The sequence below is a fragment of the Rousettus aegyptiacus genome, unplaced genomic scaffold (assembly GCF_014176215.1).
Source record: "Rousettus aegyptiacus isolate mRouAeg1 unplaced genomic scaffold, mRouAeg1.p scaffold_m13_p_11, whole genome shotgun sequence".
Classification (NCBI taxonomy): domain Eukaryota; kingdom Metazoa; phylum Chordata; class Mammalia; order Chiroptera; family Pteropodidae; genus Rousettus; species Rousettus aegyptiacus.
The window spans coordinates 23,521,229-23,545,489 of NW_023416286.1; the positions used below are offsets into that span (position 1 = coordinate 23,521,229).

The 24,261-nt window shown below is 36.0% G+C and overlaps 1 protein-coding gene and 1 pseudogene across 3 annotated transcripts in view; both read right to left on the bottom strand.

The window, feature by feature from the left end:
• Positions 1 to 10,191: 10,191 nt before the first annotated feature.
• MTMR7 (myotubularin related protein 7) overlaps positions 10,192 to 24,261 on the bottom strand; it is an 87,506-nt gene continuing 73,436 nt past the window's right edge. For all 3 annotated transcript variants that reach the window (XM_016129892.2, XM_016129902.2, XM_036228611.1), the window contains 7 exons: positions 22,503 to 22,612; positions 21,073 to 21,198; positions 19,601 to 19,650; positions 16,384 to 16,584; positions 14,923 to 15,063; positions 13,206 to 13,332; positions 10,192 to 11,196 (listed from right to left, as the gene is read on the bottom strand). In XM_016129892.2, the coding sequence (XP_015985378.2) occupies positions 10,834 to 11,196; positions 13,206 to 13,332; positions 14,923 to 15,063; positions 16,384 to 16,584; positions 19,601 to 19,650; positions 21,073 to 21,198; positions 22,503 to 22,612 (1,118 nt within the window). In that variant the 3' untranslated portion in view covers positions 10,192 to 10,833. The remainder of the gene's footprint in view (positions 11,197 to 13,205; positions 13,333 to 14,922; positions 15,064 to 16,383; positions 16,585 to 19,600; positions 19,651 to 21,072; positions 21,199 to 22,502; positions 22,613 to 24,261) is intronic.
• Positions 14,380 to 14,498, bottom strand: LOC118609715 (annotated as a pseudogene).

Sequence of the window (24,261 nt, forward strand, 5' to 3'; positions counted from 1 at the left end):
TATAGTGTTGTTTTATTTTTAAAATTAAAGATGCATTTAAGAAGAAATACAGGTAAGTATTTTACCTAATAGAAAAAAATTGCCTTTTACTTAAACTAGTCCAACATAAATTTTCATGCTGATTTTTTAATATAAGTATCTGATGAGTTTGTGGTTGGATAAGGATTTGCTCTTTAAATTACTAATGTTGAAGTTAAAAAACAGTCTTTGTTAATAAATAGTAAATCTAGACGTAACATCAATGAAATTTTATGACCTTTACTATGAATTAGTGTTTCATAAGGGAAAGTTATACTAATAAAATTAATATTTAATTTTTAAAAAGTTGTTTTTAATTTAATTGAATTTTCTTTTTAGCTTGTATTTTGTTCAGCAATTTGTTTTTATTCCGTGTTACAGAATTGAAGGAAAAAATCTTGAACTATATGTCTGAGGCTTGGTATTTTTGTTTAAATTTCATCCCAATATGATTGTCATTCCAAACACTAGCTTATAGTACAGTTTTAAATTTTCTTCATTCTTCTGTTTATCTAACATGTTTCTGTCAGTAGAACTTTAGGAAAAACAAATTTATTTTCATAGACTTGATTATACTTAATACTTGGTCTATGTTTATGGAAGGGCAAGTATTCACATGGACTGTAAAGATGTAGTTTGGATAAAGAAATTATCTTTTATTAATCACCTGTCTTCCTGGCACTGCTAAGGGCATGCAGTTTTAATCTTCAAAGTGGCCAAATGAGTAAGGTATAATTATTATTCCAGATTTATAGATAACTGAGGTGATTATTTCAGATCTGTGACAAAGCCTTCTGGGTATTCAGAAACCTTTCCATACTGCACTGGCCAGCAGATCTTCAGTTTTCCCAGCAGTCACTGCAGTGGAGGGCATAGTAGTCCCAGTGTTTTGCAAGCAATCAGGTAGCTTTCTTAGAAAGCAAGTAGAGCACAGAACAAGACTCCAGCAGAAAACAGCCATTCTACAAGGACATTAATTCATTTGCTCTACTAATCTTATTAAGCACCTACTAAGAATGAGGCATCGTGGAAATACTATGTAATACAACTACAAGTCAAACATGGTTTAAGTGTTTAGGTTCTTTTCTATCTTCCCTCTACTAAAAAGAAAAAATATATATATTGCACAGTAAATCTCTCTACACAACAAAGAAATAATTCATCTCAATGTTTTTTTATTGTTTAAACTTGAACTGTCTCAGTTTCATTTTATACCTGTTGGCATAGCTTGTTTTCTCCTTCCAAAATTAATTAATTAAACTCCTTAAAACCCATTCATTAAAAAGACTTTGATCGTTATATGCATTTAACAGATAAAATAGTTCAGATTTGGCTAAGTAAGTCATTCAGGATGGAAAAAGGCTGCATTTGAATATGTCTGAATTTTTTATTGTTATTGCAACAGAAATTAAGTGACTTTTTTGTAATTATATGGCTTAAAATTTTATTTTCTTAAAATTGTCTATATTGGAGAAGCAGTGCCAGAGGGGGTAAAAAAAAATGCCTGCTAAAGCAGAAATTCTGATTTTACTTTAACATAATAAATGACCAGATAGAAATTAGAATGGTAGAGTTTAGGAGTTATTAGATTATTCAGAGTAGGGGATTGTAATGTGTAGAAATGTAAAGTCTAATTATCTCAAAATAGAAGAAAGATTTCTAAATAAATGAGCTACATACTAAGCTGTGTTTCAAATGAATATTTTCTAGGAATAAACTAGGAAATTTATATTGGAATAGATGTAAGTTTGATCATAATTTATATATACTTAAAAGATAGCTCAAATTGATTTCTTGGGAAAGAAACTAATTGTGTGCTCTTAAAGAATAAAAATATATGCCAGGATTTCCATTCTCTTCACCTTTATTCTAAAAAAAGTTCCTTGTTGATTACTGAATCATGATCAAAATTCTTTCTACTTCATATCATTAAATTTTCCTGAATATCAATAATAAGTCACTTGAACTCTAAATATTACTAATTGGGGAGTAATCTACCTTGAGTCAGTTTTACATTTGTTTATTTGTTTATTCCCTATGCTTTCAAACAGCCCTAAAACACTTCCTGATGGATGTTTGGATTAAAATGAGAATGTACTGTTAGAGATTTTAGTCTTGTTGAATTTGCCACGTTCTTTCAAGGCCCCATGAAAGCACACTGAAGTTTAATAAGCAATAAATGTAACCTTTTATATAAATTTCAGTGTTAGGATAACTTCTAATGAATAGTCTAAATGCATAAATTATAATGTAAGATGTTTGGGGAGGCTGAAAGAGAGTTTGATGTGAAAGACATTGCATTAAGAATTAAATTTTTAGAATGTCAAATATTTATACTATTTGCTTTTCAAAATAATTGCATAGTTCTTTTGGTATATTGACTATCATTTTTTAAAATTTATTTATTTTTGTAGATGAACATTGTCAAATGGAAGAGATTAAAGTTGTATCTTTTGTATTAGTCAAGGAAATTTTTCTAAGAGTTAACTATAGAAGTGGCATGAAGTGAGTTATGTTACAAAAATACAAAAGCCATAATGACTGTATCCTAAAAATTTATCTTTAATAAGGTTTTTCCCTACTACACATAATATATTGCAGAAAAAGAATAAACATCCCTTTTACTTAATTTGGAACTGCTCAAATTTTGTTATTTTGAAAGAATTACACTTGTTTTATTTACATTAACAGTACTTTTATATTACAAGCCTCTAACAAAGTTGTTTCATTTTTAAATATAACATAATTACAATTATAATGTATTCATTTATATATTACTGTTACATTCCCTTCAAATCTTTCATATTAAAAATTTTAGCAATGTAGCTTTCTTGCCCTTTCTCTTTTTCCAGTTTTATTGAGATATAATTGACATATTATCACAGTATAAGTTTAAGGTGTACAGCATAGTGGTTTCAGTTTACATATATTGTGAAATGATGACCACAATAAGTTTAGTTAAGTATCTTGTCATGTGATAGACTAATAAAAACAGAAAGCAAAAACAGAAAAAAATATTTTGTGGTAAGAATTCTTAGGACTTACTCATAACACCTTTCATATATATAACTGTTAACTGTAGTTACCATGGTGCACATCACATCCCCAGTACTTATAACTGGGAGTTTGCACTTTTGACCACCTTTCTCCATCTCATCCAACCCCTACTCCCCACCTGTGCTACCCACAAATCTAATCTTTTTTTTCCTACAAATTTGGGGTTTTTTTCCCTTTAGATTCCACATGTAAGTGAGGTCATATAGTATTTCTTTCTCTGTCTGATTTATTTCAGTTATCATAATGCCCTCAAGGTCTATCTATGTTTCCTACAAATAACATAATTTCTTCAATTTTTATGTCTCAATAATATTCCCTTGTGTATATATGTATATATACTGCAGTTTTGTCAGATTTTTTTTAGTGTTTTTGTTTCCTTTAGATACATACCCAGAAGAGGAATTGCTGGATCATAAAGTGGTCCTGTTAACTTTTTGAGGATCCTCAATACTGGTTTTCCATAGTGGCTGTACCAGTTTACAGTCCCACGAACAGGGCATAAGGGTTCCTTTTCCTCCAGATTCTCACCAACATTTGTTATCTCTTGCCTTTTTGATGATAGCTGCCCTGACAGGTATGAGGCAATATCTCATGTGGTTTTGATTTGCATTTTCCCAGTAACTAGTGATGTTGAACATCTTTTCATGTAACTGTTGACCTTTTGTTAACTTCTTTGGAAAATGTCTGTTCAGGTCCTGTGACCATTTTTTAATTGGATTACTTGTGTTTTTGCTATTAAATAATATGAGTTTTTAATATATTTTAGATATTGACCCCTTATAAGATATATGGTTTGCAAATATTTTTTTCCCATTCTGTAGGTTATCTTCTCACTTTGTTGTCTTTTGCTGTGCAGAAGCTTTTTAGTTTGACATAGTCCAAAATTGTTTATTTTTGCTTATGTTGCTAGTGCTTTAGGCATCATATCCAAAAAATCATTGCCAAGAATTATGTCAAGGAGCTTTTTTCTTATGTTTTCATGTCAGTACCATTACTGTTTTGATTACTACAGCTTTATAGTAAAGCTTAAAATCATGATGTGTGGTGCCTCCTGCTTTGCTCTTCTTTCTCAGGATTGTTTTGGCTATTTGGCATCTTTTGTAGTTCCATGTAAATTTTAGATAAGTTTTTTTTGACTTCTGTAAAAAATGCCATTGCAATCCTGATAGGTATTGTATTGAATCTATCAATGTCTTCTGGTAGTATTGACATTTTGACAATATTATTTCTTCTAGTCTGCGAACACAGGATACCTTTCATTTGTGTCATCTTTGATTTCTTTCATTGTAGTTTTCAGAATAGAGATCTTTCACATCCTTGGTTAAGTTTACTTCTAAATATTTATTTTGATGCAATTGTAAATGGGTTTATTTCTTTTTTACATAATTCATTGTTAGTGTATAGCAGTGCTACTGATTTTTGTATGTTTTGTATCCTACAGCTTTACTGAATTTGTTTAGATCTAATAGTTTTTGTTTGAGTCTTCAGTATTTTTACATATAAAATCATATAATCTGCAAACAGAGGCAGTTTTGCTTCTTTCTTTCCAATTCTGATGCCTTTTATGTCTTTTTTTCCAGCCTAAATGGTCCGTCAAGAATTCCAGTGCTAAGTTGAATAGGAATGGTGAGAATAGTCACTCTTGTTTTTGTTCCCTATTTTATAGGAAAAGCTTTCAGCCTTTCATTATTGAGTATGATATTAGCTGTGGGCTTATCATATATGCCTATTATATTGAAGTATGTCCCTCTATATCTAATTTGTTGAGTTTTTATAAACTGATGCCGAATTTTGTCAAGTGCTTTTTCTGCATCTTCAAGATGATAATATTTTTTTTTCTTATATTAATGTGATGTATCTTGTTGATTGATTAGCATATGTATAACTCATTGTATCTCAGGTACCACTTGGTCATGGTGGATGATTCTTTTAATAGGCCGCTCCATTCAGTTTGCCAGTATTTTATTGAGCATTTTTGCATCTATATTCATCAAGGATATTGATCTGTAACTTTCCTTTCTGGTAAGTGTCTTTTTGTCTTTAGTATCATGATGAAACCTCATAAAATGAGTTTGGCCATGTTCCTCCTTTTCAGTTTGTTTTGGAAGACTTTGAGAATGATTGGCATAAATTTTTCATTAAATGATAAAAACTCACTAGTGAATACATCTGGCCCTAGGCTTATCTCACTTGGAGATTTTTGATTATTGATTCAGTCTCCTTACTAATAATTGGTCTGTTGAGACTTTATTTCTTTCTGATTCAGTCTTGGTAATTTGTGTTTCTAAGAATTTTTCCTTTTCTTCTAGGTGGCTCCGTTGGTTGGCATATAATTGTTCATAGTAGCTTCTTATGAGTTTTTGAATTTTTGTGGTATCATTTGTAATGTCTACTTTTTCCTTTATAATTTTATTGATTTGGGTACTCTTTTTTACTTGATAAATCAAAGGAGAGGTTTGTCAGTTTTATCTTTTTAAAGAACCAATTCTTAGTTTTGTTCATCTTTGTTGTTGTTTTCCTGTTCTCTATTTTATTTAGTTCTGCTCTAATTTTTACTCTTTCCTTCCTTCTGCTTACTTTGGGCTCGATTCATTCTGTTTCTAGTTACTTAAAGCATAAAGTTAGGCCGTTTATTTGGGATCTTTCTTGCTTCATAATGTAGGTGTTTATTGCTATGAAATTCTCTCTTGAACTGTTTTTGCTATATCCCATAAGTTTTCATGTATTGTTTCCATTTTTATTTGTCTCAAGATATTTTTTTTTTTTAATTTCCCTTTAATTTCTTCTTTGCTCCATTGGTTGTTCAGGAAAATGTTTGATTTCCATGTATTTGTGAATTTTCCATTTTTCCTCTTGCTATTGATTTCTAGTTTCTTACTACCATTCTGGTCAGAGAGATAACTTGGTGTGATTTTAACCTTCTTGTATTTTCTAAAACTTCTTTTATGGCCTAACATATGGTCTATTTTAGAAAATGTTCTCAGGTACTTGAGAAGAATGTGTACCCTGCTGTTGCTGGGTAGATTGTTCTATGTTTGTCTGTTAGAAACATTTGGCCTATAGAGTTGTTCAAAATGCTGTTTCCATATCGATTTTCTATCTGGATAATCTATCTGTTATTGGGGGTGGGGTTTTAAAATTCCTACTACTATTGTATTGCTGTTTATTTCTTTTAGCTCTTTTAGTTTGCTTTATGTAATTAGGTGCTCTAATGTTGTGCAAAAATATTTATAGTTGTTATATCTTCTTGATGTAATGACCTATTTTACCTTTTACAATTTTTAAAGTCTATTGTCTGATAGTTACCTCTGATTTTTTGTTGTTACCATTTGCTTGAAATATCTCCATCCTTTCACTCTGTGTTTGTCTTTAAAGCTAAAATGAGTCTGTTATAGGCAGCATATCACTGGATCTTGTTTTTCTTACCCAGCTATGTTGTTTTTGGATTGGCAAATTTAACCCACTTACATTTAATTATCGAGAAGTAAGGACTTATTATCGTTTTGTTCATTGTTTTCTGATTGCTTGGTAGATTGTTCCCAGTTTTTATCCTGCTGTCTATTTTGTGTATTTTGATATATTGTGGTATCAGTATGCTTTGACATCTTTATCATTTTTTAGTGTAATTATTATAGGTTTTTTCCTTGTGGCTACCATGAGGCTTACAAAAATTATCTTAAAATTGGTACATCCTATTTTTAACTAATAACAACTTTAGTAGAATTCTTAAGCTTTATACTTCTCCTTCTCCCCCTCACATTTCAGGTATTAATGTTACAATTTACATGAAATTTTTATATTGTAATAATATTATCATTGTTATGGTTATTTTGACTGACTACGTTTGTTTTTTAATTTTTACACTAGAGCTATACTTGCAAATTATGTATCAACCATTACTCCATTACAGAATCCATCATTGATTGTATATTTACCATTACCAGTGAGTTTTACTCTGCCTTACGTTTTTATGATGTTAATTAGCATCCTTTTATTTCCACTCAGAGAATTCCCTTTAGTATTTATTGTAAGGCAACTTTTGTTTGTGCAGGACAGTGTTTATCCCTCTTTTATTTCTGAAGAACAGCTTCTTCTTGGTTCACAGGTTCCCCCCGCCCCCCAATATTTTGAATATGTTATCCTGTTCTCTGGCCTGAAATGTTTCTATCGAGACATTTGCCATTAGTCTTCAGGGGTGGGGGAGTGCAGTTTCCTGTGTATCATTCCCTCTTTTGCCTTTCTGCTTTCAAAATTCTTTGTCTTTGACATTTGACAATTTAATTATAATGTAGCTCAGTGTAGACTTTTTTGGATTCAACCTATTTGGGATCTTTTGGGCCTCTTGTATCTGGAAGTGTATTTCCCCAGGTTTAGGAAGTTTTCAGCCATTATTGCTTTAATTATATTTTCTGTCCCTTTTATTTTCTCTTCCCCTTCTGTAATTTCCATAATTCAGATAGCTACTTTTCATTGTGTCCCATAATTCTTATAGACTTTCTTTGTTCTTTTTCATTCTTTTTTTTCTCTTAGCTCCTCCAACTAGATAATTTCAATTGTCCTATCTTCCAGTCACTGTTTCTTTCTTCTGAATGGTTAAGTCTGATTTTAAGCTTTCTATTAAATTCTTCAATTATTGTTTTTTCAGCTCTACGATTATTTCCTTAATGAATTCTGTTTCTTTTTACAACTTCTCACTTTATTCATGCATCATTTCCCTAATTTTATTTGTCTCTGTATTCTCGTAGTTCACTAAACTTCTTGAAGAAGGTTCTTCTGAATTCTTTGATGGTTCATTCATCTCCATTTCTTTAGGGTTAGTTTTTAGAGCTTTATTAGTTTCCTCTGATGGCTTCATACTTACCTGATTTTTTGTGATCCTTGATTCCTCTTGTTGGTATCTGCACGTTTGAGTAAGTGGTTTCCTATTCCAGACTTGGCAGGTTTGCTTTGAAAGAGACTATTCTTCACCAGTCAGCTCAGTCTGAGATTCTGGACCTGTCTGCTGGCAATGTCCTTCAGCAGGTAGGGCTGCTATTGGGGTCTACTTTTGTGGGAGGCAAGAGGCAAGTGTTCAAGCTATGAGGTTAGGGATGGGGGAGTGTGCCACTATGAATGACAGCTGGATAGGACTGCTGGCTTGTTTCCCTTCTCAAGTGAAGTTATAGAATGGGTTTTGCAGTTGCCTAGATTTTCTGGTCAGGCCTAGTAGACAGTAGGGACTACTCAGCAGTAGATGGAGGTATGGATTAGCTTCCCTACCCTGGTAGGGCAGCAGGATCGGACCCAGGGCCCACATGGCTTGTTTGGGACCCAAATCAGGCAACAGTGTGCACTGAATATCCTAGTCAGGTGAGACCATCAGTTTTGCTCTGTAGATAGGTGCCACTTTAAACAGTGCCACTAAAGGCTGTGTAACTTCCTGTGTGTTCTGGTAAGTCTCCCTGGTTGGGTCAGTTGAAGGCTGTATTCAACAATAAGTAAGTCTGCGAACTAGTTTCTCTGCTCGGGTGCAGCGAAAGCAGCTCGAAAGCCAGTAATGCTCTTTGTTGTGATATTGACTTTAACCCATGCTCCAAGGTCTGTGGCCAAAGTGGGCCACTGGCTTGGCTCTGAGAGCAATCAGCTCTGTTCACCCACTTCTTGGCTCAAGAATTGCTGGATAACATAGTTTCTAGGTGTTATTTTTGTCACATGGGGCAGGGGCCATGCTGTGTAGCAGGCGGGACTATCTGGCTCCTACCTGGGCAGGACTGGAAGGGCCCATTTCAGGCAACTCCCAAATTTTCCCAAACAGGTTTTCTGGTCAGGAGGAGCCAGCAGCCCCGATATGTAGCAGATTGGTGTATGGCTCAGCACGTCTACCTGGGTGTAGGTAGGCCGTGCTCCACGGCCAGAACTCAATTTGGAAACCCAAATTAGACAGACCTGCACCCTGTGAATTTCCTGGTCAGACCACTACTTACCTGAAGCTGCAGATGAGCAAAGCCATGGGTTGGGACTACTGCTTGGGCTCTGAAGGTAGGCACTCCCCCCACAAGACCTGAGTGCTGGTCATTTGAAGCCCCCCTCACTTCATCTCAATCAGACTCCCAGTGGTGGAGCCCTGCGGATTCCCCTTCAATCCCTGTGGGGCAAAACCAGAGCAGGGCCTCCCATGAAGTGACCCACCATGCTGAGATGCTGGATGTCACCCTTGGGCACTTGCTTCCTACTAGAGGAACTGAAGGCTCAGGGGAGACCTCTCAGTGCGGTGCTGCACCGGCCTGGGGGAGGAGCACTTTGGTCAACATGCAGCCATTCCTCTTACCCTTCTAATGTAGTCCATTTGGTCTCTGTCATTCAGAGGGGTGCCTCAGCTTCATTCTTGAGTTCTAGGATTCCCTCAATGTATCTTGTCCATAAATAGTTGTTAGTTCTTGTGAAGGGGAATAGAGTCAGGAATGACCTTTGTCACCATCTTGGTGACGTCACTCCTCTTCCCTTTCTATTTTCCTGTTTTGGCAAAATTTAATACATTATCCTATTTAAAAATTTCACATATTTAAATATTGATGTAGATTGTACCTAATAATTAAAAACCATAGTGTGAATGTTACTATCTCCATCAAAACATAACTTTTCTCCAGTAAGTTTCTTCAGATCAAAAGTTTAGTCACCAGTAAAGTCCTATTTTTTTATTAATAGACGGGAATGATTATGCTTCAAATGTGCATTTGAGCAAAACACTTCAAAACTAATTTAGCAGTCAGTGATTAGCATGTTATTATTATTACTTAAACCATATTAACCAGTTATTTCTAAAATGATTGATGACAGAACTTATTCTATTGGTTAAACAGAAATGAAAACCAAATTCTCTACTTACTGGGATTTTCCCTTGTTGAAATGTTATATACTAACTTTATATTGTTACACTTCGGGTTTCAAGCTGGTGGTTGGGCCACACTGTCTTGATAATGTAGTCTCTGGAATAGTAATGAAAAGTTGTAAATAAAAAAGCTAATATGCATTCATATTTAAGATCCAGAGAATAAATCGTGTCTGCTTTATTAGGTATTAGACCTGTGTTAGAGAAAAAGTGAGTTAGAAGTTTTAACATTTTTTAAACATTTAAGAGATTCCAGGAAAGGCAACAAAATTATTATAATTCAAAATATATCCTCTAAGGAAAAGTTAAAGTGATCATTAAAACAAAGATAAACTTAAGCAATTACAAAGCTTCTCAATTACAGAGATATATGTATTAACCAAAAAGGGTGCATCTCAGCCATGTCCTCTGTTATTAAAAATACTGATGACAGAGTCAGGTAGGCAGGTAACATCAAATGTTTTAGAAAACAAATATGCATCAGGAAGTGAAATAAAGGAAAAGACTGAAGGCAATAGAAAGTATGAGGCAAAGGGTCAGGGCACTTTTTGAGCAGATGCATGCTACGACAAGGAAGATTTATATTGATAACCTCAGGTGATGGTGGAGGTCACTGCTTTGTAGCGAATAAAATTTCATAGTCTAGAATGATTTTCAAAATTGGGAATTTCCTTAATATTTATTTGATAAAAGAAATGGCTACTTCCTGTTCTTTAACATCTAAAGAAACTAAGAGTTGGACTTTTACCCCCCTTTTCATTGCTACATTTTTCAGTTCTCAATGACACTCACCATTTCTTGAGTTATTTTTTTTATTATTTTAAATTGCACTGTTCCCTTATTTTTGGAAAGAGTTTGTGTCTTTTATTTTGGAACTCCAAAGGGAAACTTCAGGCAGTGAGAAACACAGCTTCATCAGAATCCCGGTCCTTGCCACTGTCTTCGCTTGGTGCACACTCTCCACCACTTGGAGACCGACAGCTCAGATCCTCCACCCCAGACTCTTGATCACTGTTGGCTGACAGATCTGGATCTGAACTTTTCAAATTGTCTTGGGTTAGAATCAGAGCTGAATCTTCATCACCTTGTGAAGGGCTCCTGGATGGAAATGATTTCACATTCCCACTGTAATCCTGGGGAGTGTTGGCTGTGCTGTTGTCCGAGGCAGAAAACCCCGAGTGTTTGTTGGGTTCACTTGGCTTACTCTTCACTTTACTGCGATTTAACTGGACTTTCTGGATTTTTTCCAGCCTCTAAAAAATAACAATTTTAAGGTAAAATCATAGTTTACATATGCGTGCCTTTAGTATTCATTACCTTCTAGCTGGGTGTAATGTTAAGAACGTGATTTAGATGGACTTGGGTTCAAATGCAGACTTTATGACCTTGGACAAAACAGATTCTGTGAGGCTTGTTAGAATGGTAATACCTGCCTTAGCATAGGTTTTCTATAAAATGCAAAAAAAAAAAAAAAAAAAAATCTGGCAATCAGTACTCATCCCTTTTTCTATACCTATATGGTTTTACATAGCGATTTTCATCCTAGGAACTCAAAATATATTTTTAAGAAATGAGGAATAAGGTGTTACCAGTTTTTAAAACTGAGATGTCACCATAAAACTCTTTTATTTTATACAGTTCAGTGGTTTTCAGAGCATTCACAAGGTTGTGCAACCATTCGCCACTATCTAATTCCAAAATAATTTCATCCCCCAAGAAAACCCCTTACCCATTAGCAGTCCCTCCCCATTCCCCTCTCTCCGTAGCCCCTGGCAACCACCAATCTGCTTTATATCTCTATGGATTTGCCTAGTCTGGATATTTTATATAAGTGGAATCCTAAAATGTAGCCTTTTGTGTCTTCTTTCCTTCAGCTTATGTTCTCAGGGTTCATCCACATTGTAACATGTATCAGCCCTACATTCCTTATTATGGCTGAATAATATTCCATTGCATGTATATCTCACCTTTTCTTTATCTATTGATCAGATTTTGGACATCTGGGTTCAATATACATTTTACCAGATTTCATCTTTTGGTGTCAGCTAGGAAGATGTTTGTGTGTGTGTGTCAAGTATCACATATTCAAAAAGCATATTAAACTATGTGCCAAAGCACTGCTGGGCAATATGAGGGATGGATATAAATACAGATCCGGCCTTAAAGAGGTAGAGGCAGACTTCATGTAGGAATTTGGAAGAGGCAAAACTTATTCCAGAGGGCAGGGTGGTATGGTTAGAGGGAAGAGATTGGGGTAAACTTCAGTGAGGAAGGACCGTTTTAATAGGAATGAAGAAATTAAACTTGGACATGTTGGCGATAGAGCATTTCTGGCAGGAGGGACAGAAGCAAAAAGGTAGGAAGGTGTGAGTTGTATACAAGAAGCAGAGCAAGAGGAATAGTGGAGAATAGAGTTTAAAAGGGACGTGAGACCAGACTGTGGGAAAACCTCACATGCCAGTCTAAGGAATTTTGTCTTTGTATAAGGAAAAAGAGTGAAAGGTTTTTAAGATTCTCTTAGATATCCTAAGTGATTTTTATTAGTATCTTAACAGAATACTGGAATAGATTAATAGAATCTGAAGCTTTTCATAACGCTTGGATATTTTTAGCAAGAGTGAATAAAACTGGCCCAGTGATGACATGAGTGGACTTCGAATGGCAAAGTTTTACCATAGCTCCAGAATTCTAAAAATCTAAACTGTGCCTCATATCAGTTCTCTAAAGTACATGTTCTTTAATTCTCAGCCCTGGTGGCAAGTCACAGTTATGGCACTCTAAGGAATCTCCATCAGAATCTCTAGGCTTAGAAAGAAGCCCAGGCATCAGGATGTTTTTTTATCATTATATAATTCTGAAAAATGGAGAATAAATTTTTACTACAAGTATATATATCTGATTTTGCTCTTTCACTTTGAATCCTTTTTTTTTTTTCATGAATTCTCCCAAAATAATTCATTTTAGTACTCCCAAAGAACAGTAAGAACAAAACCTGACCTACCGTAGAAACAGCCAACTAGTACAGCAAGCCATGGAAGTTAGCCGCAAGCTAGATGTCTGAAGTGTATTAAGCTTAGGTTTGGGCTTCGGTTTTCTGGGTGTTTACCTGGTGCGGCTGTGTTTAAAGTTATCCACTGGCTAAAGATGTGAAATGGCTATGCTGGTTCCATTTCACATATCCTGAGACATGAGAGACTTTCACAGAGCTGTGATCATCAAGACATAAGCACAGAAAACATTAACAAAAGCAAGTGTGTCTTACTTCTTCTAGGGCCTCGAGTTCTTCCTCCAGCTGCTGGGTTTCCTCCTTCACTGCCATGAGGTAATCTGTAACGGACTGTCGGGGCTGCAGTCCCTTTTCAAAGCGGTTATACATTCCACTCCAAAACCTGGAGAAGGAGGCAGGGCTTTATGATACCGCCAAATCACACTCTACATTCGCATTCTCAAGTTTTCTAAGGTATCTAACACCACATTCCCATGGTTCTAATAATAACCAAATGCAGATTACAGGCTCAAAAAAACCACTAACTTAAGGTAATAATTTCATGTTAAAGTTTTTCTTACATTAGTAAACTTGGGGAGAGCAAATTTAAATTCATGAGTTTGTATTTATGGTACTAAATTAGAAGGCCTATAATTTTCTAAGATCAAAGTACCATGTGTTACCATTTGCTCTTTTTTTTGGGGGGGGGGAAGAGTTAAGAAAATGGCTTTTAGTTTAGAAGTAAACTTAGAAAATTAGTGATCATATTAACATTTAGAATCAGCTGCAAAGGGAGTCTTTTAAATTTAAGAGTTTTAACTTGTTTTTATCACAACCATAAAAATTTACATTTGCATTTACAATAAATCCTCCACCCCCTTTTTTATCCTATACAACAAAGCATACTGGAATGCAAATGAGAAATGTTATCATAGGGATATCCACAGATCCACTCTTTACTTAGGGCAATACTTTGAAGAGAGCGACTCAATGTCATTTAATGCTTTATCCACAGTGCCTAGAACAGTGCTTGGTCCTCCATATATTTGTTGACTGGCTATTAATTACAAATTGGTTGTAGTACGATTGCAGTGTGTCTCAACAGCTCTCGAAGCTGTTTTACACAAAACATGGAGACTAGTGTGATAAAATTAATATTCTACTATAAAATTCTGGGGAGTTAGACTGAAATAATTAGGAACAAAAACAAATCAAGGAATAAAAACTATAGAGAAGAAACGCCATTAAGTGTGTGTTGGGAATGGGTAGGGAAAAGGAATGTGGTTTCTCAGTTTATTCTGTGTAAATGTCTTTCTGCTGACTTCTTAGTGATCTTCCCATATACAAGCCTAGAGAAGCCAGAGGATAAAATACATACACCTAGTAGAAACTGTTGGATGCCACCCTGCTCTCCCCATCTCAGCATATACAAATATTTTTTTTTTTTTAACGCCTACAACACCTGATAATCCTAGGTGGTCTCCCATCCAAGTACTAACCAGGCCCAACCCTGCTTAGCTTCCGAGATCAGACGAGATCAAGCACTTTCAGGATGACATGGCAGTACATAGAGGCTTAAATAATTTATCTCCACAGAGAAACAGTTACACTAGGACAGCAGAGAAAGAAGGTAAGCTATATCATGATCGCTACCTAAACTTGTGACTCCATTTTGAATTATAAGGTACTTGGTTTATTTAGTCTTTTCTTTGTTCCTCACTTCCTTCCCCTCTCCTATACTCTCTTTTGCTTTTAAATAAATTGGAACTTACATTTTAAGATATCATTATTACAAAACATCAATTTCTAAAGATAATTCCATTTTTAAGGATAAGAGAGAGGAGACACTGGCCAAAACACCAGGTCAGATACTTAAACAATTTCATTTGGTGTGTTTTGTATCCTAAAAAGCCTTGAAGCTCAGTGTTTCATACACTTTGGCCTCCAAGTAAGTTCATAACCATACTTAGTAACATCCTAGAGGTTTACGTACTTGTACATGAAGTTGCATGGTGTTGTGGGGAGATGAAGGGTTCCCTGGGTCTGACTGTGATCAGCTCTAAATAGAGGATTCTTGTAGTCGGCCCGATTCTTCCATAGGTGAGCCCATAAAGAATATGTTCTTTCTTGAATTCTGTTATAAAGAAAACAGGCCTGAAAACAACCTATCTTGGTTCTTATAAATTGCAGAATATGTAATATTGAAGCCAGAATGAGACCAGGAATTATTATCTGAGTATCACGTGTCCTTGCTTTGTACCAGGAAAATTTACAATCTTTGTATCTTCATGGTATAGCCGAACATTGTAATAATCTAAACTCCTCCACTCTGTACTGGCCTGAATATAAAATGAAACTGCTGTGTAATTTTGGGTTTTTTTGTTCCCGCCTCCCCCCCCACCCGCCCCCCAGTATTCATTGAACTTTTATTATTTGCCAGGTCTTATTAAATGCTTCACACATTTTATCTCATTTAATCCTCATGGAATCCCTATGAGATATATCTATTTTACAGATGAGGATACTGAGGCTTAGAGAGATTATGTAGTTTCCAAAAGTCACATAGCTAATGAGTGAAACAGCTGGGATTCAAACCAAAAAAAAAAAAAAAAAAATACCATTAAGTTGGTTAGTCTGTCTCAATAAACCACAAAACTAGGAAAACAGGTAAGCTTAAATGATGTACTCTGCTACTTTTAAGTTATTACCATGTATCAGGAATCACATTTGAAGCTCTTTGGAGAAAACAAACTAGTATCCACTAGAAAGTCATTTTCTTTCTGTTTAGACAGTAAAAACTAGTGGAGTCTATTTTATTTGAACTGGTCATTTCCAAAATTAAATCTGATATATAGACCATAGTTAAAATTAATTTATGAAAATTTCAAAAATTTTCATTTGCAGTTCATAAATCACTTTGCTGTTTTCTGATTTTAATTATTCTAAAGTCCAAACTTCACCTAATTTTCTCCTCTGGATCAAGGTAATTGTTTATTTTAATATTAGGAATTTTTAACATGCTTATTTGTTTTTCCAAGGTACTAATACAGTTTTAATCTGAATAAAAGAGTGGCCTGAGTTTCAAATTTGCTTTCTCAGCTATATTTGCAATTGTTATGAGAATATATCCACCAAATACTTTTTTTCCTTTTTAAGAAAAAAAAATCACTTTCCTTGACTCAGAGAAGTTTCCTTTCAATATTAGTGGGACTGTCAAGTCTACCAACTTGTCTGTGGACATGAGGCAGAAACTGAGGGAAATGAATTTGTACCTATCTTTGTCAGTTGATGGCATTAAACCATTTATGAAATGCTATCAGAAAAAAGAAAGAACTTTAATCTGTCAGTGTAATCTATCAGGTGTGTAGCTAAAATCTTCAAAATTATGAAAATCTATCTGAAATTCTCAGTCACAAAATTACTTTAGATAAAAATTAAACACCAATACACTTACTTGAGTTCTCGTCTCTCCTTCTGGCTGTTGCATAGGAAGTTTCCAAACTGGCAGGAATAAATGTGATGTTGAATGTGAATCAGAAACCTCTCATTGAACTCAAACGCGCAGGGAAATTGTTCCATTAACTGCCAGACGCACTCAATGAACTGGTCAATAATTGGAGAGGTTTCTTTTGGATCACCATCAAGATTGCCATATCTAAAAAATAAAGTATTAGAGAAATTTGGGCAAGTTTTTTTTTTTTTTTTAATTAGGAAGCCATAAATCCAAAAAATAAAAATAAAAGCAACTCTAGTACCTAAATCTTATCTTACAAATCCAGAATGTAGAGGTGGAAAAAATAACTTTTTAAATTCCAATTTCAAGAGAAGCTTTGTAGTGAAGGGCTGAGTAGAGGAGGGGCAAAAGTGTTAGTGCTAGAGATAAAACTAAATTTTCCATGGAAAAAAAATCTTTAATTCAGGTTTTAAAAGTGCATCAGAACTTTTGAAATAAAACTTTTCCACTTAATTAGTGTCTAGTGGAAGAGTGGGAAGAAATATTCTTAGCACCTTCAGAGCTTTTCACTTGTGCATTGTTTGGGGTGGGGAAGAAAGAAAATTTGAAAAAAAAAAACTGTAGTTGCCCCAAGTTTCTAGAGATATTTCCATTTCTAGAGCAGTATTAAACTTGTCACATAATTTACTTCCACATGACCACAGATTCCATACACCTTTATACTTTTTCAAAAGTACGTAAAGAACCTTGAAACCACTTTTAAGAGTAGGTCAGAACTTACTTAAATGAAGGCTGCCTAGTCCTTCACACTATTGCATGAATTTTAGAATATAAAAGAGTAATTTGGGTGCCAACGATATGGAACCTCATCTTCTCAGAAGAAATAAGCAATAGAAATGAGCAGGCATCAGTTTAAGAGTGTTTCCAAGAGCAGAAACAGAAATTGCCTGGAAACTTCTCCAGGGTTTCAGTTCTACTCACCTTTGGTAGCTTTAAAAAAGGGTTGTCTGATATACTCTTTTCTTATAAAACAATTATCCAGTTAATCTTTAGCCATTTCCATATTCTTTCTGTCCATATGTCCTCAGAGATTCTAACTGCCTACCAGATAGTAGAACCCCAAAACTAAAAATAACAATAGGATCTTAAGAAAGTTAATTGATTTGGGGGCTTTAGTTTTCTCATTTGTAAACTGGAATCACTGTATTTTCCTTGACAAGTAATTATTTATAAAAATAGAATTCTAGGAAAAAAAAAGAATACTAATGCTAAATACAAAAACTAAAAATAAATATGTGCAATTCAATGATCTTAGAATTTATTTTATGAAAACACCTTGAAACAATCAAAAATGTATATCAAAATAGCTAATTAAATTATTTGCATGCTGCCTAAATTAATTTTAGCACCAAAAGACAACAGCAGCTACAACTTTTAACATTCAGAGATTAAAGAACACACAGGTCAGTCATTAACATCAATACTAACAAAAGGAGGCTGGGGTCTCTGAAAGCAATAGCTTATTTATTGAAAACCTAGTATATGGGCCAGGCAAGGAGCTAGGCTAGTTACATATACTTTTTATAAATCCTTACTATGACCCTGTGGAATAGGGAGGGTAGCCTCATTTTACAGATGGGAGACCAATGCTCAGAGAGGACAGATGCCCAAGGTCACACAGCCTAGATTTAGAGCTGGATCTGTCTGGCTCCAAGCCTGGGCCACTGTCTTCCACTACCTCTCCACAGACATCCAGGAGACAATGTCACCTATGACAAATGTCTCAGAACAACCCAATTAACTCTTTTTGTGCAAGATCATAGAGAAACTGTTCCACTTGCAACTAAAAATGAATGTCTGCACTTCAAAAAATGGAATAATTTATTAGATGTGTTTGGTAGGAGGGAGAGTCAATCCTTTGAAGGTCAATGAATAGAATTCTCTGTCTTTTCTGGAATTATTTAACATGGGTTCTACAAGAGTAGTAAGAGTAAGAACTTCATTTATCTATGATACAATGCATACAATAAAGTTTTAATTTTCTGAATAAGATTCCCAAAGAAAGTTTTTTAAAATAAGGCTATTTCCAACGGAAGTAAAAGCAAAAATAAATGAATGGGACTACATCAAACTAAAAAGCTTCTGTTCAGCAAAAGAAACCGTCAACAAGGTAGACAACCATCCGAATGGGAAAATATGTTTGCAAGCAACACCTCTGGTAAGGGCCTAATATCCAAAATATACAAAGAACTTCTATGACTCAATAACAACAAAAAATAAACGATCCAATCAAAATATGGGCATAGGACCTCAACAGACACTTCTCCCTAGAGGACATACAAATGGCCAACAAATATATGAAAGGTTGCTCAACATTGCTAGCTAGTAGGGAAATGCAAATCAAAACCACAATGAGATACCATCTCACACCTGTTAGAATAGCTACACTCAACAGGACAAGTAATAAAAAATACTGAAGAAGATGCAGAAAAAACCCTCATACACTGCTGGTGGGACTGCAAATTGGTACAGCCACTATGGAAAACAGTAGGGAGGTTCCTCAAAAATCTAAGAATCGATCTACCATATGATCCTGCAATCCCTCTACTGGGTATTTACCCCAAAGACTTGAAAACCTATATACAAAAAGATATTTGCACACTGATGTTCATAGCAGCATTATTCACAGTGGCCAGAACATGGAAGCAACTGAAATGTCCTATGATAGGTGATTGGCTAAAGCTGTGGTACATATATACAATGGAATCTTACACAGCTATAAGAAGAGGTGAAATACTGTCATTTGTGAAACATGGATGGACCCTGAAATAATTATACTAAGTGAAATAAGCCAGACAGAAAAAGTTGAAAATCACATGATATCACTTATATGTGGGATATAAACCTAAAAGCACCAAATGAACAGGACAAACAGAGACTCATGGGCATGGACTCTAGACAAGTGGTTACCAGAGGGTAGTGAGTGGGGGAGGTGGGGGAGGTAGGCGAGGTAAAGGGGGTCAAATATAGGGAGTGTAGAGGGAGGGTGAAGTGAATAAAGGGGATCAAATATAGCTGAAGGAAACGACTTTAGGTGGTAAACACACAGTATACAGATGTGAAATCACACCTGAAAATTATATAATTGTATTACCAATGTTACCCCAATGTTTTTATCCTAAACATTCAAAACAACAGATTTTTAAATATTTCTTACCTGTGATTAAACTTATGACCAAAGGAAATCCAGTCCTTTTCAATTAATACCTACACAAGAAAGAATATAAATATCATGGAGAGAAGCAAACAGGGAAAGTTAAGAGACCACAACCAATAATGTTGAAGGATTCAAAGGTTCTTGGAGCAGAAGTCACCATCCTCAGGTGACTTCACAAATGAATGAGCACTCATTATCCACCAATATAGAGACGCACATTGGAAGGGCAAAGCTGAAGGTCATCCATAGGAAAAATAAACAGGAATGGAGATATGAAAATGTTAACATCATCACCCGCTGAGTGCTTTCTATGATGTACTATTCATATTCACATATCATCTCATTTGATTGTGGGATAATACGATCATTCTCATTTTACAGAAGGAGAAACTGAAAGGGAAGTTAGATCCTCACCTAAGATAATGCTACTAGGAAGTGGTGGATGCCACCTCAGAACCTAGCTAGTTCCACACCAAAGCCTATCTCTTAACCAATATGTGATGCTGCCCCTGTGTATAATATCAAATACCAGCCTTTTTACAAGAAATAATTAGAAATGTTTTCCAGTGACCTATTCTACACATTAGAAGAATTCTGAAATGGTGGGGGTGTATTAGGAGTTTTGGCCCTGCTTTGGAGTTAGAGGGAACATGAGTTTATAATTTCAAATTGTCAATGAAAAAAAACTTTTAATCAACATAAAATAATCCCATCAATATCACCAATGCTCTAAATTAGCCAGGTGTTTCCACACACACAAAAATGTATATGGAGTAGCTGAAGTTTGTTCCTGACAACTCATAAATTTAATGGGGCAGAACCAGAAGTCAGTGGTGGTAAAGGATGGTATGAAGGAGGCCCCATGGTGATGTGTGGCTCAAACCCTCTACTGTCCAAATACAAATGAAGGAATCCTGCCCTCCTAACCTCAGTCCAGGGGAGGGGTGTGAAACAGAAGCGTCACTGTGAAGTCTCAATGCTGTCACAGGTGATTGGAAGTAAGTTCTCTGATACTTTCAAAAGAAAGAGAAAGCCTGAGAGGAAATCTGCCTCTTCTACTGTCCCCAGAGCGTCGGTTGATATTACTTGATACCGGAGATGTTCCAGTAGAGAGATACCTTTTGGTCTCTGTTGGCATCTATCCCTAGCATGGTTTCAGGATCCACAGAAACACTTTCCACCTAATCATGGTTCAAAAGGCAGGAATCAGGTAGCCTCCCAGCCACTAGGAAGGCCCTGCAGCCATTTTAAGAGAACGGTTCCGGCTTAGCCGACACTTTACCATTCCAGGAGGACTACACGAATCTTCTGCAGTTGGAAGCAGCGTGGTGCATTTTGATGCACATCTAAAAGGTTCACTGTCTAACAGCATATACTCATAATTTCCACAAAAACAAACAAACAAACAAAAACCACTGAATTTTCCAATATTCTCATCCAGAGTGGGAAAGTGGTGTGGCAGCCACACTCACCATGAAGCCCTTCAGCGTCCGGTAGTGCGGATCCAGCAGCAGGCTGGCCACCGAGCACACCTGAGCGGTTCTGTCCCAGCCATCCGAACAGTGAACAAGCACACTTGCCCCTTCCTCTGAAACTGCCTAAAAAACAGGATCAGCAAGAAGTCACAAACGATGGCTTATAAACATGAAAAATCTCATCAGAACTAGGTTTGGTTTTATACTTACAGAACTAGGAAAAAGAAAAAACAAAACCAATGACTGTTCATTCATTTATTTAGTGTTCATGCTCCCATCTAGTTAGGGCAGAGCCGCGGACTGGTTTGGTGCTGGTAGCGAATGTTTCTCCTTCCCTTCCCACTATATCCAGAAGCCACCGCCCTGGCCACCTCAACTAAGCATACATACTACGTAATATGTACCACTTGCTGTGCAAACTGACCTCCATGTTATACCTTCTAGCCAACCTTCGACCTCCTCTCCTCTCCTCTGTTTCTATCTCAAGCCTTTCCAGTAATGAAATTCTGGATCACCTACAGGCCTCAGTCATTTGCAAAAGGAAAAGACACAAGAATCAAGTGTAAAACTATGAAATTAGAGATAAAAGGATAAAAGCCAGGTCGGGAAGGAGGAGAAAACAAAGGCAAAAATTATAGCAGCAAGTCTCTGCTAAGAAAAGAATTTCTATTTGCTATCGCAAAAGTGCATGCAATTTTTAGCTGAGCATTTTGACAGGAAACATTAACTGGGAAATAGTGAGGAATTCATGCTAGCATTTAACACTACCTGAAATTCTGTTTTTATTCATTTTGTCTTTCACACCAGAATGTAAGCTCTGTGAGGGAAGAGGCTGGCTTCCTCAGTGCCTAGAAAACTGTCTGGCACTAAATAAACATCTGTTGAACAAATGAATTAACTAATAAAGGGGAGCATACTATCTCATCAGAAAAGACATGGTTGTCTTTAGGTATAAATCTAAGAGAAATATATGTAAAAAAGGACAAATGAATATAAAAACACTGAGCAACAAAATAGACAATGCATCCACCGACCGGGTTCGGGGACATGACTTTTGCTTATGCCACCATTAAAAAGGAGGTCCTGTTTACTAAGATGGAAGCCTCAGGCCTCTGTCACTGAAGTGACTTGCATTTGGATGTACTCCCCTTTGGAAAATTCTTTCCTCCAACTAGGACCAAACCTAAATGAAGAAAATATTCTGAAAATATTTTACCACTAACATACTATTAACTGAGCACTGTCCTGTCTTTCGCAAAACCCATCTTCAGAGGGCAAACCTGGCAGAGGTCTGCAAAGCAACTGCCCACTCAGTGCAGCACAGCCCAGCACAGGGCGGCTGATGGGGAGGAGACAGGATCTAAACTCTGAAGTCAGAGTGTGCTGGCTGGTCTACTGCTTCTCTTCTCTGCTCTGCAATTGCATACCTTTGCAATGAAGATTCCTGCATCCATGATGGCCTTAATGTGCCTTAACCAGCCAGAGTTCTCTAGTCCCCACAGAAAGTCACTCATGGAAGGAGATTTAAGTTCACACACTGCAAGATAAACCATGTTATAAAAGCGAAATAAAGGCAATCTTTTATTTTACATGTGATCATATTTACAGGTAGTTTGCTAATGATTCCTTCATTGTAGTATTTTCTGGAAGACTTAAGATAAATGCCCAAGCTTACTAAACTTGATTTCACTGAACCATTTCAAGTAAGGCTTTTCAACCTTTTTTTGGTCATGGAGGACGCTGTGTCTCTTTACAAGTATTATATTTGTGAAGTTTAAATGTAAATATGGATGAAAATCATTGAATGTTACCATAGTAAAGGCCCAGTGGGGTTTTTTACCCTTCGATATTCAAAATGAGCCTCTAAGGAATATGCATTAAGAGTACTATGGAGGGAAAAAATCATATAACTGACTCTAGCACTTTTCCTAATTAGAATGCTCCATCATCCAACAACTATAGTTGAGGACTACTGAAAAAGCACAAAACTATCCTAAAAGTCTTAAATGGAAATGATCGAACTCTTCTCACCAACACCTCCCACCCAATGGGAGTAAAGCATGTGAACTTAAAAATGCGACCCTATCCTTCTGAACTGCTGCTAGAGCATCAAGTGACGGGTTTACCCTTGGACTGAAAATAGAAAAAAAAAAAAACCCTAAGATCCCAATGATATCTGTATTTATGAAATTAAGGCAGACGTGTACTATACTAGTAATGCAAGCAGTTTCATCTCAGGAGCTTACCTTTTAGTTAACATAAAGCGTGAAAAAGCTTTAGAGCTTGTGTTCTGCCTACATATCACGAATACTACATTCCAAATATACACTTGTGAGTTTTATACCTATAAAGTCCTTTTGAAGAATCCTACAGATCAGCCAGTGAAAAATAACATTCCATAGATTTTTGTTCAAATATACTTTATTGTACTCTGATGCACTGACACACGCAGGGAGTAGAGAGCCCTATCTCCTACTCCCAACTCTGTCAGTGAGTAGCTGTATAATCTTGCACAAGTCATTTCCACTCTTTCGGCCTCAATTCCTTCATGTTTAAAACAGGGAAGGAATGCTAAGTTAGATCTAAGTATCTTTCCAACTCTAAACTCCCAGATTCGACTTTGTCAACTCTTTGAAAGCATTGAGCATTTGGAATACACAGAAAGCCTTAACAACCATATTTAATTTACCAGATGTCCTTCCCTAAAATGTGCCAGATAACAGGAGTTCACTTGTATGTCCTGCAACATAAGAACTAAGAAAAAAAAAAAAAAAACCAACAAGTAGTTAAATTCTGAGTTACAGATGTCAGCACTGATGAAGGAAATAATACTAAGATTCACAGCAGAAGACTCTAGTAAAGAAAAGCTTATTGTGAATAGGTTTAGGCAAGATTCCAAACTCTTTCTCCCAAATCCCTGCCCCAAACAGGAAGCACAGCTCCAGCAACCTACTGAGCAGCTGGAGAACTGAGTTCTCTCTGGCATGGCTCTGGCTCAGAGCACTGTCCCTGTCTGAGGTCACAGTGCTGCCCCCTCTCAACCATCACCGGCAGGAAAGTCCTGTCCGTATCTAGTAAAGCACGTGCAAACCACAGACCGACAGAATCTACGGCTCCGCCGGCCGTGCTTGAGGCCCTGGGCACTCAGCACGAGTGTTTACAAGGCTGTGGTATCAGTAGTCATTA